Source organism: Labrus mixtus, chromosome 7 (assembly GCF_963584025.1).
Source record: "Labrus mixtus chromosome 7, fLabMix1.1, whole genome shotgun sequence".
Taxonomy (NCBI): domain Eukaryota; kingdom Metazoa; phylum Chordata; class Actinopteri; order Labriformes; family Labridae; genus Labrus; species Labrus mixtus.
The window spans coordinates 9,144,772-9,164,593 of NC_083618.1; the positions used below are offsets into that span (position 1 = coordinate 9,144,772).

Consider the following 19,822-nt stretch of genomic DNA (forward strand, 5'->3'; position numbering starts at 1 on the left):
AATTTTCTTTTCTTCTTTATTGTGTTTCATGGTCATCAAGGGCAGAGAAAAATCTATGTTGATTTCATACATAACAAATACACACACAACTCAGCCTGCAAAGTACACTGACCACATGGCTCGTGAACAAAGGCAACAGCGTCAGAAAACACACACAGGATGCAACTTGGCACAATGGATAGGTCATGAAAATAAAAGTTGAATGTCATAATTTGTCTACATCAATGTATTTATATATTTTTGAAATCCTTTTTTTAACTACACATAGACATGCTTCTGTTGTTCATTCCAACAGGTGTTTCTATCTGAACAGAATCCGTCTCCATTTTGGGGCCTTTTTTCCATTTCTTTTTTTTTTTACAGCAGTGAGCTACATTATTTTACATACAAAGATTGACAGTCAATGTCCTCAGTTAGATTCTGTGATAAGTGAATAACAACTTACATGGACTTATCATAGAAATCTGCTTGTTCACACATCCAAAAGATAGTGTAAGGCACAGAAAACCTTGAGGTGTGGTATATGGCAGTAAAACACCAACAGCTACCTGCATGTTAAACCATTCTTTGTAAGATGAATGAATTAGCCTACCTTGATTTGCTTTATTAAGCTAGTTAGACAACAACATTCAAACCACTCTCATGCGTGTATGATAACAGACAGACTGAAGGCAGCTAGCTTAAGACTCAAAACAGAGGAAATAGCCAGGCTAGCTCTTTCTGTAATAAGCCTACCAAAAAAAAAAAAAAAAACATTCTTCTTTTTTGTTTTTTGAATACTTACATTTTTATAAAACTGAAGTGGTAACATGTTATCTGGTGAGCTATAAAGCCCAGCGGTTGGACTGCATTTCATTTATATAGAGCTGAGCTAGCTGTTTCCCTCTGTTCCCAATGTTGTTAGCTTTAACCTGCAAGTCCTGTTCAACAATCACACTGAATCAACGCTGTATTTGGTCAGCTGTGTGAGGGTTTATGAAGGAGCCAGGGAATTAACTTCTCTCTCTAACCCTTTTTTTTGTTACAAAAACTATTTATATGTTTCTGAATGAGAAAATGGAACAGGTGGTGTTTCGCTCCCTTCAGTGAAGTCTCAAAACCCATTGGCTATCAGCGGACAATAACATAGCCTCTCAGAGCAATGGACAATTTTCAGGTCTTCCAGTGTGACCAGATGTTATTCAGATGGTAATCTTTTCTGTGCAATGGCCATTGTTTATATGGGTGATTTGAGTTATAGAATGGACAGTCGATGACTATGAACGTTAGCACATTAGCTTGTTTATATGCAAATGTATGTTTATCGAGATTAAAACAGCTAAATTGACATCGCATGATGGGGACTGGGATTTCATTACATCCTCTTATACACAGATTGCTTTCCTGCATAGCCTACAGGCAATGCCGGAACAAAAGTGTACAAAGTTATACATATTACACTGTGAATGAAAACCTAAACACTTCAGACCCCAAAATATTTGTCTTGCCTATGGATCCTGTATTCGTCTGTATTCAGAATCTATTTATATAGACAACCTCTGGTGTTGGGTTCTCACTTTGATTTCCAACATGGTCAGAAAACACTTCACACAAAAAAACCCAGTTCCTATGCTCGGCTTAGATACATTTCCTGTAGTGTCAAAATGAAATGAGAATGCTATCAATCATACCATTAAACTTACTACAAAAAAGCAAATGTCTATTTCTTATCATCGCAAACTTTTTCAGTACAGTCATACAGCAATGGGTGCCAGGTGTGAGAGTGAGTGACATGGCGTATCCTGTCCTGCTCATTAGCAGGACATGATGAGACTGTCATAAGCTATGGCTCAGAGAAAATCTCAAAGCTAAACCTCAGTATCGACTTACCCTGAGCGTTAAGGGACTGTTACGTGATGCTTTCACAGCCCGACACAAACACACATGTGCTCTCAAACAGCATGAACACACTGGATTATGTTCACCGTGTTGACCGTATTATCAGCTGCAATCAATATATTCATAACTTTTCTTGTTTGGAAATCCATCTCACAGTGAAGGCGAGAGGCTGCAGCCGAGTACACACACTTCGATTTACAGGCTACATTCAGAGATCATTTCAGTCGATTTCAGACTGGTGGCTAAAATTGTCATCTTGTCTCAGCCTAGCAAGCAATAGGAGAAATTCAATTCATGTGTGTGCCTGTGTGCATGTGTTTGTACAAGCATGTGAAACAGATGTTTAGGATGCCCTTAGACATACTGTACATGGCACAGAATAATGATTACACAAGTGTGTGATTCAGAAGTAAATGTTAACTGTTGATATATACATAACTATATTCATTTTTACAGAAATTCTTTTCAAACTCTATTTGTTAGCATGTTATTACATGTTTTTTGTACTGGACAGCATTGAAATGGCATATTACATCATGGTAGCATGGTGTGTTAGATGCAGAAAGGAGAGGAGACTTTTTGCTTGAGGAAAGAGAATATAGAAATGTGAGAATACTGTCAGTCAGGGTAGATGAGGAAGCCAGAGAAGGTGCTGTATTTATTGGTGTTTCCTCCATGAACTTTGCCTCCATCCAGCTGTACACACACCTCGTCCCCGACATCCAGGTGCAGGATGACACTGTTGGAGGCGTAGTCATAGTTTTGGTCTGCATCTTGAGCGATTGCACTCGCCCTTACCTGAGTTAGAGACAATAGTAGTAGTTAATCGGTTGCAAATACATACACATATAAAAAAAGAATGGATAATTGTTTGGCATTGTGTTTCACTGTTTCACTGTATACTGACATATAAACTAAATGATAACAAGGAAAAATATATCATATGGTTTTTAGACATCTAAGAGCATGGAAGAATGTACCACCAAAACTGTATATTGCTAATGAATGATTGTCACCTGCTAGTTTCTAAAAATGTAGTTTGGGAAATAATCGTGCAACAAACTTCTCTACTTCTATTTAAATCCCTGGTCCTCACAATACCACTAGTTATTAGGATGGAGGCTTGTTCACTACAGCCATATACTGTAAATATTAATAACCAGGTAATGGATACAGACATGGTAGGAATGTGGAATTCTAAGTTGAGCATAAAGAAAGCCACTATATGCATTTGTTGGGATGCGGAAATGGTATCATCCAGTTGATTGATAAGAATGGCACAACCAACAATTTCTTTCAAATCGTATGTTTTCAATTAAGGGCTTATGATAAGTGTATCTTTCAAATCTTCTCACAGTTTCCAAACCGCAACCCATCTTTTCACTTTATCTGGATGTTACCAGTGCCATTTTATTTCCTGTTTCATTCTGTGATCTCTGTGTAATGTCATCAGTACAGATACCTTCCTGTCCACTGGGTAGATAGATGAGATGTGCAGTGATCTTTGGCCTCAAACCTCCATCTGAGAGCTCAACCTTTTTAGCCACTATCAATTTTTCCACCAGGTTGTTGCTCTCACACCTGATCCACATGTTGCAGGGAACAGTCTGATGGGCAATGCAAGGACAATCAGGGAGGGCATGTGTCCATAACAGCGAACACAACAAACCTTATTTTTTTAATGGGAAAGTCAGGTTTTAATTTTCAGTACGTTAATTTCAACTGTCGGAACTGTTTCTGGATTAGATAAAATCATTTGACTCATTACTTTTTTATTGTACAGATAATATTTAATATTTAATAGCCAGTGAGTCATCTTCAATTTAATTAAGTACATATAAATCAAGTTTGGAAAGCATCATTATGTAACATATCAAAGAATAAAAGATCCTAATTCCGTACATGTTAAGCCAAACGTGGACATCACACACAGCGGCTGCCTTGGATAGTTTCACAACATCACCTCCTGAAATGACCGAACATTATAATCAACCTCCTTCTGACACAATAACAAGAAGAGCTGTATAATAGATCTCTCATTAATGTGTGTTCTATGTTCTATTCAAATGGTAACACACTAGAGATGCACTATCTGAAGGCCACAGATCGTTTAGCCTAACAAAAAAAAAAGATCTTATGATGGTCTGATGAGTCATTCTTCACGCTTTAATCCACATGTAGACGGGTTTATGTGAGGAGAATCATACACTCTACATGATACTGGCTCTTTAATGGTGTGACCAACCATCTAACAGGAAGTCATTAAATCTAATGGCCATTGTACATATTTACATAGCAGTAAGCACAACAGCTGAACACATATCTAATGTTGCTCCTTCATTTAAAGATCAAAATGCTCCTGTGTATATGTTAATTTTATTACATGAAGTCAAACCCGCGCAATTGCTTAACATAAAGCCAGGTTTCTTCCTTAATCAAAGGAGAAGAACAATCCATTGTCTCACTTTGATCAGGTCAGGATCCAGTGTGGGTAAACAGTTGGGGAATAGGGCACATTTATTCATCATAAAGGTATCTATTATTTTGTCAACTACATTTTTAGCAGCCGGTAGCAAATCTTATCTAGCTTATAATAAATAGCTCTATCATTAGAAGTAACCAACTATTCAAGCAGGCAATCCATTTAATAGAGGGAAATAAAGTACACAAGCGCATACATATTAATGAATGCAAATATGTTCCCCTCGCTCCATCCTTGTCCCCGCAGAGGGTCTGATGGAGAATATGGTCCATATCCACCAGTCATCAGGCCTCCCTGACTCTCTCGTGATCACCAAGACAAATGAAATAGGACTAAACTTCCCATTTCTTCTCATCCTCTACCCAACACTCTTTTTCCCCACCCATGTCATCAATTCAGTTCTACAAGCATTTTGTCCATGTTGCGAAGGTGAACATATTTATTCCCCTCCTCCAGACAGAAATTAATCGATACATTTCCTTTGTTTTAATTCTGCTCACATCACTCCATTAATTGTTGTCTCCCCCTCCATACCTCAAGCCCCCCCCCCCCCCCCCCCCCCATCATCCCACCCCAATCGCTACTCCATCACTATCTCTTCATTCTGCACCCATCTATCCATCTTTTTGTGTCCTTTTGCCAGAATGAGATGCAGGTCACGCGCGCGTTTTCTCCTCTCCCCCACCAGGGCAGTGTTGGCAGGAGAAGCGACTAAGTGTGTCCCTGTCCGGTCTAAATCGGATTGATTAACGGTGCGCACTGTGGCAGGTCTCCTGAGGACCCCCCCTCCCCTTCCTACACACTCGACCCCCCTCTCCCCATACCCCAACCCCTGCCTCCCTACCTCCAGATGCGTAGGGGAAGGCCATACACGGCTGCAGGCTACAGTAATTGGTAGTTGGACAGCCATGGCAGCTCCCAGCCTAATAGGTCTAACTCCTCAATAACGCCATACAATCACAACGAATGGGGGCACAGGGTATAGGCTACAGTGGTCAAATAGGCCCATGAAATCCTAGCAGGAGGTCAGGATAAGATAAGAACACACACACACAAATACACACACACACACACACACACGCACGCACACACACACACAGGCAGACTCTACTCTCTCCCTAAGAGCACCTCTCATTCGTCATTGTTTTTTTATGAATCTAAAGTGAACACCTGAGAAAAAACACTTGGCATCTAAGACATTTTGTTGTTTGATACTGTTAGACTGCTTTGCTCTGAAGGGACTGAACTGTTCCCCTGAGGAGGCCTAATAGGTTTTGGGAAAAATATAACAGCAAAGAGAATCTGACATCTTGTACATCCAACATCTGTCTACATGGCTGAACGGCAGGATTCCCCTGATAGTATCTTGAGCAGAGTTACAGGCTGAAAGGCTGCTTTAACTTAAAAAAAACAGTAAAGATCACATTTGTTTGTGCAATTACTTCACTATGTGTTCGGAACCAGAATTACAATTCCACTTATTAAAATACACAATTGAACTGCATGCAGCCTATTAAAAAATGTGTATTTTGCGGTTTCCCTACCTATCAGCCATAATTAAGAACCATGGAGAAAAAAAACGCTGCAGCAGAGATATTCATATCATCTTATTGAAATGGCCTTTTAAACATGAACATCAGCTAATTTGCCAGCCAAAAGGACATGATGTTATTTATGGCTCTTTATGGCTGACTTCCTTATGAGACATGCAGGTTTACTTCGCCTCGCCTCACACAGCAAAGATGCTGACATTTAATGTGTTATTTTTATGATTAATTCAAAGTCGCATCATCCTCCTGTATTTACAGTAACTCAGGGCACACATGGGAGTGGTTTGCTACATGGGAGTGGTTATATAACTGATTAAATGATTTGTATTTCATTATTGTGTCGTATGAATAAATAAGCAAAGCTTTATTTAACAGGTGTCTTATAATAAGAAGAATATGTTAGGAATATATAAATACAGTACTTAAACAGCAGACTACCCAAGAGTACAGTTTGTAAAACTAGCTTGAGCTCCACCATCTATTATACGGCAGTAAAAAAATCTTCTGCACTGTTGCCCCTCTATTGAAGATCTTTACTGAAACTCTTTCAACTACAGATGTGCTACATTAAGTATGGTTTTTCTTTGTAAATTCTGACATTTAACTTCATTTAAAATAATTTAAAAAATCAAAACAGGTAGTTGTGTGAAATGTAAATGTTTTTATGTAATCATTTAAAAATATATATTTTTAAATATTTTCTTTCTGTTTTGCAGTAAGAAATATGCCGTTTTATGTTTTGGGAATTTGAGTTAATACTTTGCTTGCAACAGACCATTTTTGCATAGTTTATGAATCCTTGTGTCGGACTGTGGATTGTATAATTTCTGGATCTGAGCTCGATTTAGAGACATTGCAGAGTTTTGTGGCCCTGAAACCACCACAGATGAATCTTTACTGTCAGCAACAATAACAGTGAAACATTGTGTTCTTTAAGTGGGCAGGAGGCACAAGGGGCTTTGGGAGTGAAAACAAGAGGGAAAGGCAGATCAGGATTATTGTCAACAGCTGCAGAGATTGATAGTGACAAGGGAGTGAATTTCTGTCTGTTGGACAAACACAGTTCTGACGTGATCTGCTGCTGGTGGGGAAAGTGGAGACCCGCGGGACAATGGAGACGATTACACTGCCTACACTTTTCATTAGGGGGCAGCATGAAATGGGGGGAGAGAGAGGCAAGAAATGGTGAGAAAGAGAGGGGGGGTTACAGCAGGGAAATAATTCATTGACAGTACTAGATGCTCAATAAAATCCATATTTTCAGCTGTGTGCCACTGATTGGCGTGACATATTTTAGAGCTGAGCTACTGTATATCAAATTTCTCAAACAAGCCAAAGATTTCCTTTTTTTTTGTATCTCAAACAAGTATCAAAGTCTAAGTCATCATAATGTTTAGGTCGGATGTTTTTTTATTGAATTAAACATAATGGAAAGAGGGACAATACAGGATTGTGAGAATGAGGGATGATATTTGGACAAGGACTTAAAGACAGCTGAGCAGCTGCATGCACTTTTAACAGTCTAAGCACAGGATGCTGGTAAAGGAAGCCAAAGTTGAGTGGGGCTTTGAGTGATAGGGAGGGAGCCTGTTGGATAACAAACTGATCAAGCATGCCTGCTTCAGAGGAGGGCATAGAAATGAGGCTGGGGAGGTGGGCTGTCCGTGCACGCACTGTGTTATTTTTTCACTTTTGTTTTGTTTCGCAGCAGTGCCTTGATCCTTTGATAATAAAACTGACAGGATTCATTCACTGTGATGTACAGACCTCTCAGAGCAGAGCGAGGCGATTGAGAACGGGTCTCTTAAAGTTACCTGAGGGACCTCTAAGGGTAAACTGGGAGAGGGAGAAGGAGTAGGACAATCGAAATGGCCCCCAGTGTAAAAGCTACAATGTTTCTCTGACTTCATACAGTTTATGTGTACACGCCTGAGGTTTCCTGTTTCTATAATGTAGTTCTATGTGTAAGATTTCTCCTGCAGTGCACACTCACACACTAATTGGCATACTAAATGTTAATATTTTGTCATGACACTCAACCCAAGTTGTCAAGATGTTGATTATAAAGTCTCTAATTGGCTCTAGACTGAAGCCTTTGAGGGTGGAGGAGGTTCTCTAATTGGATATAAATTGGTTCTGTGGACGGTCTACAGCACTGGCTCCCAAAGTGGGGTCGGTACCGCCCTGGTATCTCGGGGGTCAAGAGACACCAAGAGGGGGTCACAAAATGCCTTCCAAACAAACAAAGACAAATTTTAAATGATTTTAAACAGCATATTTTTTCTATTATTGTAAAAAAATATATATACACACAAAATATAACCATGTCATTTAATTCGATTTATTTCTCAAATAAAAGTGTGAATGTTTGTAAAAAAAAATGTGCAAAAAACCTTTAAAAAATTATTCAAATGTAAATTTGCACATGACGGCAACTATGTTGGTGTCTGCTGCTCTTTACACATAACGATGAACACACAGTTGTGTCTATTTCTTAGGTTTTGTTATGTGCACTCACAGCCAAAGTCTATACATCAAAATTGCTTGTATTCTGTTCTAGCCTTTCTTACAATAAATTACTGTATCATATAACATTGTTTTTATAGGGTTTTTTTTGTATTCTTGTGTGTTGTTCTAATGCCAGTGGTTGGATAGGTCTATTAGTGTGTGCGCACAGCTGTGTGAAATGTTATACGCTTTAACATATGGGGAACCCAGTTTCTGGCAAGTTCTTTTTGGGGTTCGCAATCTGAAAAGTTTGGGAACCCCTGGTCTATAGTACCTGTAGAACCTACCGAGTAAAGCCTGAGCTCTAAAGTTACATTATAATATTCATATGTGAGATATTCTTTACACAATAGTGTAATTTGTGTGTTTTTCAAAGGTATGTGCACAAATACCTAGACACATATAGGGAGGAATGCAGGGATAAAACAGACATTTAGATGTGTCCTGTTAAACCAATCACAGAAAATAAGTTACTGTCCCATTAAAAATGATATACTGACTTTTGTTAATGTTAATCATCAAGTTCTTTTTACCATTGCTCATGTTGCTTCTGCATCGAACAAACAGTACTTATGTGAGAGACAGATTCCTGCTCTTGATGAGCAGGAACAACAATATAATGGGGCAGCGAAAGGAAAGCACAACAAAGGCATGAGAAAGCGCGGTACAGCCAGCCCGCTCGTTTTAGTCAACACAATGTAATGGCCTCAGCCATTATAACAGAAACGTATAGTCAAATAATGGCTGTGTGGATAAACATAGATGTGTGTGTGTGTGTGTGTGTGTGTGTGTGTGTCTTCAGGGCAAAAGACGAGAAGATAAAAAACGGCGGGCTGCAGGATGTAAGAGACGGTTCCTTGTCTGAAACCGTGGACTTTTGTTTTTTATCACATAATGTAGACTATCGCATCCGGTACTTAAGCAATGTACCACACAGAAAATTATTATACACTGTACAAACACATCCAACTGTGAGTGGATGTGTAAGGTTGGGGGGAAGGGGGGGGGGGGGGCAGTTTCAAAAATGCCTAAATAAAACACATTGGAAAGAGTCTAATAATGAGCCACATGAGGTTCATATTGACACCTTGTCTCACATTCTGTAATTAGCAGCTTCCACCTCTCACAGAAGCCGCATCACACCTAGCTACTGGAGAAGAGACGTTTCCTTCTTTAATTGAGTCAGAGCTTGTCATCACTTCAACTTTTAAGTGCACATTTAATCATCTAATAAGCTCTTGATATATTAGTTATTTTCATGTACAGGCACACAGCCTTGGGACTCAATTAAAGATGCAAAAAAAAGCACTTTGCAACAACTTATTGATAACCTTCACTTGGCACTAATGAATTGACTTTAGAAAAAAAACCTCATTCAATAAAATAACAGCCAACACATGCTTGTTAAGGCAGAGCAACATGTCGGATCATATTGTCAGGCATTAACAATCACAGATTTGTCCAATAGCCTCACCCTAATGCTACTGCAAGGTTGACAAATGTCCACAAGAGTGATGTCACACAAACTAATGTGCGTGTGTGTGCGTGTGTGTGTCTGTGTGTCTGTGTGTCAGGGCACTACAAACGGACCAACTGACCAACCAACCTGGATCAGCTATAAATATTCATACTCTCCCTCCATGCTCATCACTGCAAAGGGCAAAGTACATATTGGTGGTGAATTATATATCCATTGAAAAGGTCATCCACCTCAACACCAATCTTTTGATGAGTTATGGGACACGAGGAGGAAAAAGGATTCCTCGCATTGATTGATTCTGCTCTGCAAACTTCATGTTAACTTTCACATCAGTTAGACATCATTGCACATTTCATTAGACAACACTAACAGTAAGGTGGTCAGCTGGGAACGCGAGTCAGATTTTTTGTATATTTATTCCCTTAACATCAACCCTGCCCTTCAACAATATAGATGCCTTTAAGTGTTTTTTTCTCGCAATTCTCCATCTCTCTTTCTCTCTATGTCTACCCCCATGTCTGTGTACTGTCTGTCTTTGCTGTCCTTATGATGATGCGTCTTATTCTCAGACTCTGATCAACACCATGCATATCATGGGGCGGCTTTGGCTCATCTGGTAAAGTCGTTCATTTCTCAACCGCAAGGCTGAAGGTTGGGGGTTCGATCCCCAGATACTGCAACAAAATTGCCAATGTGTCCTTGGGAAGACACTTGAATTGCAGACCCTAAATTGCTCCCGCTGCTTAGTCGGCGGCGTATGCATGAGTATGAATGGGATTACTTCTGATGGTCACTTTACATAGCAACATCTGCCATCAGTGTGTGAGTGGGTGTGAATGGGTAGGTGTGACATGCGGTGTAAAAGACTAGAAAAGTGCTATACAAGCTCAAGTCCATTTACCATATCAGTCCGATCATTCTTGTTAACACATGTAAACACATGCATACTCACACGCCCATGCCCATGCTGCAAAAACACACTATAGAAAGCCAAAACAGACATAAGGCATCAATCTTCTCATTCAATTCCTCACTGCAAAGCAAATAAACGCAATTCCCAAAATGTCAAACTCATTGTGTCATAATGGACTAAAAGAAATACAAGAACAACATATTCCTTTCGAAAGATTGTGTTTCCTAACTAATAAAATTGACACACAATGCTTGGAAATGCCTTTAAGAGTCTCAGAATGGACAAACGTTTTTTTGGGTTTCTCCTGAATGTTTTCACTCATACCTGATTTGACCAATCTGCTACTAGAGCACTTGTCTATTCACAGCTAAATAAAGCGAGCAAAGAAACTTTGAGGGCAAGATCAGCACAGAATTGGGTTAAATAATTTAGTTGATGAAAAGATAATTAATGGGGAATGAGTGTGAATTATAAAAGTGTGTGTGTGTGTAAAGGGAGGGCACAGGTGGAGGCGAGAGGATCTCATCTAAAGGCTATGAAAGATTTAACAGCAGGAGAAGACAGGAATGACAATGTCTGTAAAGGCACGCAACAAACCAAGCCCCCCAATTATACCTGGCATTTAACTGTCAATCGTCTTTGCTCTGCACTTCATGCACATCCCAACAAATCAATAAAACAGAAGGGAACTGTTTTTATGAACTTGAACAGTCTTAAAAAAACATCATGATGTGTATATTTGGCGAGTCAATGAACCGACAGCATTATGAAAAAGAAATCTAATCTTGTCTGGAACCTGACTTTATATTGCTTTGAGTTGTTGGCTTATATGCAAGTTCACAGAGAAACTTTTATCAAACTATTCTGGGTATAATTGTGTGGTCATGGTGGAGGTATGATTTTAGAAATTATTATCTGATTGATTATCAGTTAACAATTTTAGCAATTTTCCAGGTAAACATGACAAACCTTTATTATTTAAATAGAGGGGTTTGCTGTTTTTCCTTCGATGGAACGTAGTCAATTTAATAACTTTGGATTAAGGACTTACATGCAAGTATATTACTTTGGTTTTCTGGAGATAGTGGTGTGCATTTTTCCCTCTACAATATTTTGGGGAACGGGCTACTGTAAAGGTAGAGAGTCACTCTACAGCCGAAACCTTTGATTCCGAGTATCAGACCCCAGCTCTAAGTTTTAATTGTTGATCTGATAAATTTGAATTGTTTTTGCTGTCAATCTGTAAATTGTTCTTTTTCTTCTCGTTTATTAAAGTTTAAAGCTTTTTTCAGCTTCCTGCATTCTTTGAGAATTGTATCCGCATCTGTTATTTGATGTGTCTCTGCACTATTGTGAGGTGTTTTCCCTTATTGTACTTCTGATGAATTAAATCAATTAACAATGAAGATGGATTAAGTTTACAGCAAAAGTATAAATACTTTTTTTAAAGTTTATTTTATATAAAACAGGGAAATGTTTTTGGGATGTTCAGACTCAAGTTGTGGATTAATTAGAAATCACACGTTTCCTGTTTTTTTGCTGTCTGTCTATTATCGAATAATATTCAAATAATGAGAAACAACTTGAGACAGGGATAGGTGAGAGAGTTTTAAGTGTAAACTATTGAGCTGTTAAGTTTCTATTTGCTTGCCTACTGTATTATAGGTATTTTTGACGTGTATTCAGTGTCAACAAATAGCAGGGTGACAGTCTGCTAAGCAGCATATTGCTGTCAAATTCTGTGCAGAGCAACTACTGTTGTAACATAAAACACCCAGCATTGTTTGACTGGCCTTGTAACAATGCAATGCAAGTCATTTTCATCTTGTTTCATAATCCCACTTTCACAATATCACTCTTCTGTTCTGCAGCACACGTGTCAGAATCGGGGCTCCTCACCACTGTGAGGGCTTAGTACTTCAAGCTTGTCACGGATCTCCAGATGGAAGCGTTCAAGGCTTTTTCCAGGCATTCATGCTTGTTTATTTATTAGAGTTAAAGTCAGAGTTCCTCAGAGGACAGTAGCCAGCTGTTGCGTTTTGGCTCTGTTGCACTGAGACGAGGAGGATTGTTATCCTCCTGATCGCTCGGCTGTCACTCTCTCTCCCTCGCCTTTGGTTTGCAATTTGTACATTTAATTATTTTTTGCTCTTGATGAAGCAGAATTTAGTCCTTCTTCTGTTTCTACATTCACATTGCCTTCCTTTCTTTTTCTTTTTCCTCCAAAGTAAATCAAAAATGTTAATTATTTTGATTAAACTAACGAGCTGAAACTAACGAGTTGAGACACATCAGTTGACATCCTGGTTTATATCTGCTCAAAGTAAACATATTTTCATTCTTTTTCATATATTTTGAGAGACATTTGCTTTATAACTCTCTGTGTATATTTCTTGTTCTCTGATTACATTGTTAGTAAACTTATTTCAATTATAGCAACACCTGTGCAGAGCATCCAGTCCAATTCAGAACTCAGCAATAAGAACAAACTATTAGTCAATCATCTTCTTTTTTGAGTTTTCCTTTTTTTTTTTTATTTTACCCCGTGTCAGGAAAGCAAATTTACTCTAAAAGTCAGTCTTACTAACTCGTTTTGTTAGAAGAAAATGGGAACATAGTGTCGATGTTATATAGCCTCATCTGGGGAAGGAGGAGATCAAGTAGGATGAATGGACTCTGACTTGGGAGATTTCTGGTGTGCTTTTGAAAAGCTGAACTTTGTGAAAACACTCATACACACAAACTCAACCATCTCTGCCCTTGAGAACATACTCACTTGCCCGTTCTTCTTTAGGTCAGCCCACATACTCGTACCGTCCCCTCCTCTCATCAGGACGTGGTAGGTGAAGTAGTAGATGCCAGGCAGAGGGCAGGTGAACTTGCCCGTGCTTGGTTCGTAGTAGTTCCCAACATTGGTTACCACATCGTCAAACTTCAGTATCTCACTTCCTTCGTGTTGTTTCCGAAGACCGGCATAGAAGGCAATTTTAGGACTGTAGAGGGACTGGCCATAACCTCCAGGTCCAGGCCCTGGTGGTCCAGGTGGGCCAGGTTTGCCAGGCTCCCCAGGGGGGCCCTTAGGACCTGGAGGACCAGGGAGTCCGGGGCTCCCTCTGAGCCCATGTTTGCCCCTCCGGTTTTGGAAGTCCGGGGGCTGAGGGGAGACGGCCGTGAGCTCTCCCTGTGGGGGGGTGAAAGTGTCACACACCATCTTGCAGCTCCCAAGCATCTCGTAATGCGTGCCCCCTCCTCCGGACCCTCCCCCCTTGGTGGTGTGGACCAATAGGGGAATGGCCACCAGTAGGACCAGGACCATTGCCACGCCAACTCCAGCCCCGATAACTCGTTTCTTACGGCTGAGCCGGGAGGCGGCCAGTGTGAGGAAGTCCTCCTCCCCCTTAGCTGGGATGGTTGTGCCTGCCAGACTGAACTTTGGGCAGATAGTCACTACTTAAGAGGGTGGCAGTCGAACGTGTGAGATGGTGACGGGCAGAGAATAGAAGTCGGCCTCTATTCTAAAGTCGGGATTGAAAAGTCTTAGACAGGAAAAAATCTGATGGATGGAGGAGACAAAAAGGTTTTTCCATTTCTTGATGTTCAGTAATTGTTCTGTAACATTTCACTTTTCACTTTTCTCTGGTTCAGAATGTCTGGAGCTTTTAACCTTTCTAGAGTTAAAACGTCATTCTGCAAGCCAAAAATAACAAATATTTCAAATCAGATGTTTGATTTGATCTTTTTTAAACAAGCTCTATAGTGGCTCAAGTGAAAAGCTTAGTTGCTCAGGCAGAGAGCTGTCAGGTGGGGTCTACAGTATTCCCACTGGAGTTCATCTCACCCACCACATATGGGGAAAGGAGCTGTATTTGTCTGTACAAGAATGAGAAGAAAAGAAGAGGAAACTGCAAAATCTCAGCACCTTTCTTCCTTCCTCCCTTTTTGTGTTGATCAGCTGTACACCTTTCTTAGTTCTGAATGTAATTTTTTTAAGGAGCCTGGATTAGATCAAATTTAAATACAGATTGGTTACAGATTTTTTTTTTAAAGTATCTCTTTTTCCGAAGTCAGCTGATTTCTTTTTTTTATTATAGTGCATCAAATCTCTGAATCTGTAAAGAAACACACACACACACACACACACACACACACACACACACACACACACACACACACACACACACAAATATATCAAATTACCTGTCATTGACAAATAAAACCACCTCCACTGAAAATCATTAACTTTCAAGTGAAAAAGTAAAACTAAAGTGCATTCAATTAAAAACGTATTTTTATTATAGCCTATATGGCCTACTAAAATGTTTGCTCAACAATTTTAAACAAAATGACTTGTGACTATACAAAGAGACTTTTATAACGTCTTACACAAAGTCATCTTTGTCATTGTATAGACTAATATATTTTTTAATCATTCACAGCTATATGTTGATATTAATGCAGGCGACAGGTCCGTTAAATATAAATTAAATATAATACAACAGTAGGCTATACTAACTTGACCATATGTCCCTTTAAACCAATTTAAAGTTTGATAGTAATTTCGAGCTCATTATCATTGAATGCTGTTTATCCAAGTTTAATCTAACAAACCAAAATCATTAGCAAACCTCTGAAAACCCCAGCAAAAAAAAAGACAACAAAAGAGGGAAAGATTAGACTAACTCACTGAGTTTTTTTATTTCCTTCTTGTTTCGGATTTTCAAGCTGCGGGTTCAGACGGAAACGTCGCAGGAAACTGCTCCGGGCGGGATGGAATCCTTCACAGACTTATCTCTCTCGGATCGGGTGAAGTTCAGCTGAAGTCTCACTAATATTCAAACTTGCAGTTTCTTTAGATCCACGATTGCGGCATGCAGACCGGACCACAGCATGCAAAACGCTCCGGGCAGCGCTCACGGGCAGTCCGAGCACACACGGGCAAACAAAAAAAAAAAAGAAAGAGTATAAAATGGTTTAAAGTCGCGTAATGTCCCTTCAAATAAAGCCACACATCCTGACGAGTGACTTTGACCGACTTCCGCCCTGCAGAAATCCCGCTGCACAGCGACTTTATTTGCAGAGCAACAGTTCATTCACTTGTTGTATTTTCCGTCCTGCTTCTCTCTCCTCAGCATCTGCCCACTACTGCTCCCCCTCCCTCTCTCTGTAACACACACACCCTACACACACACACACACACACACACACACACACACACACACACATGCTCACTAATACACACAGATTCACCGTCCCATCATCCTGCCTGTGACCTTTTAACAAATCCAATGACTACATCCATTAAATAGTTCCATCATGGTTGTCGTCCGCCATTTAAATATAGAAGATGTATTTGCACCAATTTCATACAAGCAAAAGGTATTGTGTAAATATTTGTATTTTGACTGTGATGTCCTTTGATTTACAGCATCCTTATCTAAGATGACAGGTGTTCTTTTGACCATAATAGCGGCTTTTTCCAGTTTTTCTTTTTCTTATATTGTATCCTTGTTTTCTTGCAAACATGTAGCTATAATTTCCTGAGATTTTGTCCCACGACTGAGTTCCAGACAGCATATCACTGAGAATTAAAAAACAAGATTTCCCAGTGAAGGTTGCAGCTACCTGTTGAGCTGTGTTTGATAACAGTAGCACCATGTAAAAAGACTGAGGTGTGAGTAGCAAGAAAACGGTGGGTTACACATGTGAGACTGACACATATCACGCAGGAGGGAGGAGGGTGGAAGGGAAAAGGATAAGGTGAAAGGAAGAGAGCTGTGTTTCTTAAGGCTGTTGTCAATGTCTCTGGGTTTTTTTTTTCTGTAGCTTTCAGACCTCGTTAGAGATGAAAGATGTATCGCTGCTGACAACACCCCCTCCCATTGCTCCTCAATCTCCTCCTGGTGTCTTTCTTTTCTCCCTCTCCTTCTCTCTCTATTACTGACTTAAAATTTATAATCTTAATAAATTAATTCAGTGTTAAATTGGACATTATTTATGCAGTGCTTATGCCTATAAATCATGGAAAAATATTGTTTTAATGTTTCATTGTTTCAGAAACAAACTGATTAGAATCGGAACACATACGTCCTTAAAGCAGAATGGCTCTTATGTGCTTATTCTATCAAGACATTTTTGTCTAGGGGGCGTCCACATGAGAAACAAGCAAGAATACAATTTAGGAAGCCTCCAGTCCTCTAAGGCACAAGTGCACTTGTATGTTCTGTCAGTTCTGCTCTTTATTTATTCATCTCCCAACTTTACTGAGCAAGAAAGTGTAGCAAATATTGAATATGGATCAATAGATCACTCCCCAGAATGCATACTGTCAGCCAACTGAGCCCTCAGGCAGATGCTGAGCCTCTAGTCACATTTGCATGTGGAGATAAAAAATAACTACTGCTTTTCAGAAAGTGGGACACTGGGGGTCTTTACATCTTACAAAATTGGTTATAACCAAAATAAAAAAACACACTGAAACTGGAATTTTCTGCTTGTGATTTTATAGTATACTGTCAGTTATATCCTATTCTTTGTTTGTGTCTGTGTGCCTGGTAATGCTCCTTTATGTGGCTTTATTGCATGAGTAAGAGTGCCTACATGCATACATATGTGCACACATACACCTATAATTTACATGTGGACTGCAGCACACTCAGAGTCTTCCTGCATTTAAATTATTATTGCCAAGCAGCAAGGACAATTTAGAGAGAATGAGGGTTTTAGAGCCTTATGAAATATTAACCAAGCCGATGAATATATAAGCTGTAAAGAGATAATATCTGTCTGTGACTCTGTTTCCTCATGATATATGATATCATGTTCCTGTCTGTAATGTATATATCATCCTCTCCTGTGTTTATTTAAAGCGCTTGTTTACAGGAAGAAATTGACACTGAATTCATCTGACAAAATTCATCTGACAAAATATTGTTTACTAACCCGTTGCTAAATATTATTTAGGGTAACCTGTAACCTGTAACCTGTAACCTGGCTAGGTGTTTGATCCTCTTGCCTTTTTTGCCTTCAATATCTATCCTTCTCTTTTCTGACCTTCAGGTTACTACGCTGTGGAGATATGACTTATATAAGGCTTTAGAGCAACAACAGGCAGAAAGATTTAAGGACTACAGGGTTACAGGGTTAAGTCTCAGGTGGGAGACATGGCTGTTGTTTTTAACACAAAGGTCTGCTGACCCAACCCTGTCAATAAGCCCCAGCAAGAAGAAAACTGAAGTCAAATGCTGCAGCATAGGATGGTGACTACAACTATAGGCTATATATTTGTATTATTACCAATAAAGCTAGGACAATTCTCTTTAAACTGAAAACAGAGAACTCTCTATAAAACAGATAATGACAAGTACAAACTAAAAATATATATTCTGCAGTAAAATAAACAAGCATTTTCTAAAGCAAACATAACAAGAAAACAACAACAAAGCATTTTCCCACAAACCTGGGAAGAGAATACATGGCACGTCGGCTACTTTCAACTACAGCCAAAACACAAGGATAACATTCCGGCAGAGGGAGAAAGGATATTTAAGGACATAGCCATTCATTCATTCTGTGTAGTTGCAGATGTATCCAGGACCTACCAAAAATATGGGACTGGGATTATAGGTAGAAGCATGATTGTGATGATGAAATTATTGTTAAAATAATTATGCACAACTCTTCAGGTAAGACGTAACAGTCAAGTTAATGATTTTTGGATTAAATATGTAAGTTGTGATTCCTTTTTACATCCTCTAAGGATAAAGTGTCTTCAGCTACATAACAGCCTTCCTTGAGCTATATAGAGTTTTATGTTTTATAGTGTGGATTCATCCCAACTACCCAGTTTGAACTTAAGTCTTTGCAGGCTTAGAGACTACACAAGATTCATTGTCATTAAAAAGGACCTACGTTTTGGTATGAGTCATTCCAGTTGATACACTGTGGTCATCCATTCAGCAGCCAATGATATAGATAAGACTGGACATAGGTGATTCCCCAGCAGCTCATTCTCTCTTTTTGGAAGAATCAGTAAAAGCAATCATGACCTGAGCAGATAGTCAGCATGTGATCAGAGGCGTTACAATGGTATTAACCAGCTCATTCCATGATGCAGGTACTATCAACACAGCCAGTCACAAATGTAAGCAGAGTAAGTGGCTGTGGAAAGGGCTTAACCTGACCTGCAATCTCACAGGTCAGAGAGTAAATGAGACGGAAAGAGCTCGAGCCACAAAATGACGGAAAGCTGAGAGGCAGGGAGGGAAAAGGAAAGGTAAGAGTTCTATAGCGTCACAAGGGCGAGCATTTAAAGAAACACAGGACTGTTTAGTGTGATTCATCATCTACCTATGTCACTTAATTTTATTTTTAGTCTGGTGTAGGAAAACTGTAACTCCTGTGTCAGAAGTCAGATAAGAAAGTTATGAGACTGCAAAACTTGTCGGAGAGGCTATAAGCGTGTGACTTTAAGACAGAGCACTCTAGGGTAGCTGTTGATACTAATGACCAAAATACATCTTAAAGGACTAAAAAAGTGTGGAATAATTACTGGGTTTATATCATATCTTGAAAGAATGTGTGATCATAAATGAGAGGAGTCCCCCAGGGTTCGGTTCTTAGGCCACTACTGTTAAACCTGTGCATGCTCCTTCTAGGTCTACCTATACTTGACAAAAATGTTGTTTAATCACCTCTATGCAGACGACACACTGATTATCCTTAATTTAGTGTATTTGATCTACAAGGTTCAGGATTAGAGGTCTCCTGACCAGAGAAGATTAAGAGACACTCACTTCAATAGGGAAAGTCAGACAACTTTAGACCAATTATAAAACTTTTGCCAGATTTTTAACATTGGATATTTGAATCAAATTTGAAATCTTTCACCATAACAAGTTTCTGATCTCCTCTAATTTCAGCGACTTTTCATCCCTGTTGGCTGTAAACCACAGGCTAATAATTAACTCATAACCTTAGAGTAATAGTTGTTGATCAAAAAATCTCAACAATAG

General features: G+C 39.3%; 1 protein-coding gene across 1 annotated transcript; it reads right to left on the reverse strand.

Annotated features, from left to right (window-relative positions):
• On the reverse strand, positions 1-15,952 carry c1ql4b (complement component 1, q subcomponent-like 4b). Its single transcript, XM_061042612.1, has 3 exons — positions 15,496-15,952; positions 13,588-14,920; positions 1-2,676 (listed from the first exon to the last, which is right to left on the reverse strand). The coding sequence occupies exons 2-3, from the start codon at positions 14,125-14,127 to the stop codon at positions 2,497-2,499; spliced, it is 720 nt and encodes a 239-aa protein (XP_060898595.1). The 5' UTR covers positions 14,128-14,920; positions 15,496-15,952; the 3' UTR covers positions 1-2,496.
• Positions 15,953-19,822: the final 3,870 nt, after the last annotated feature.

What these genes read in the sequence shown, in the direction of transcription:
- c1ql4b (XM_061042612.1), bottom strand. Translation starts at nt 14,127, where the DNA reads ATGGTCCTGGTCCTACTGGTGGCCATTCCCCTATTGGTCCACACCACC. An exon ending in ACCTAAAGAAGAACGGGCAA is followed by an intron (nt 2,677 to 13,587) that starts GTGAGTATGTTC and finishes TCTCTAACTCAG; the next exon opens with GTAAGGGCGAGTGCAATCGC.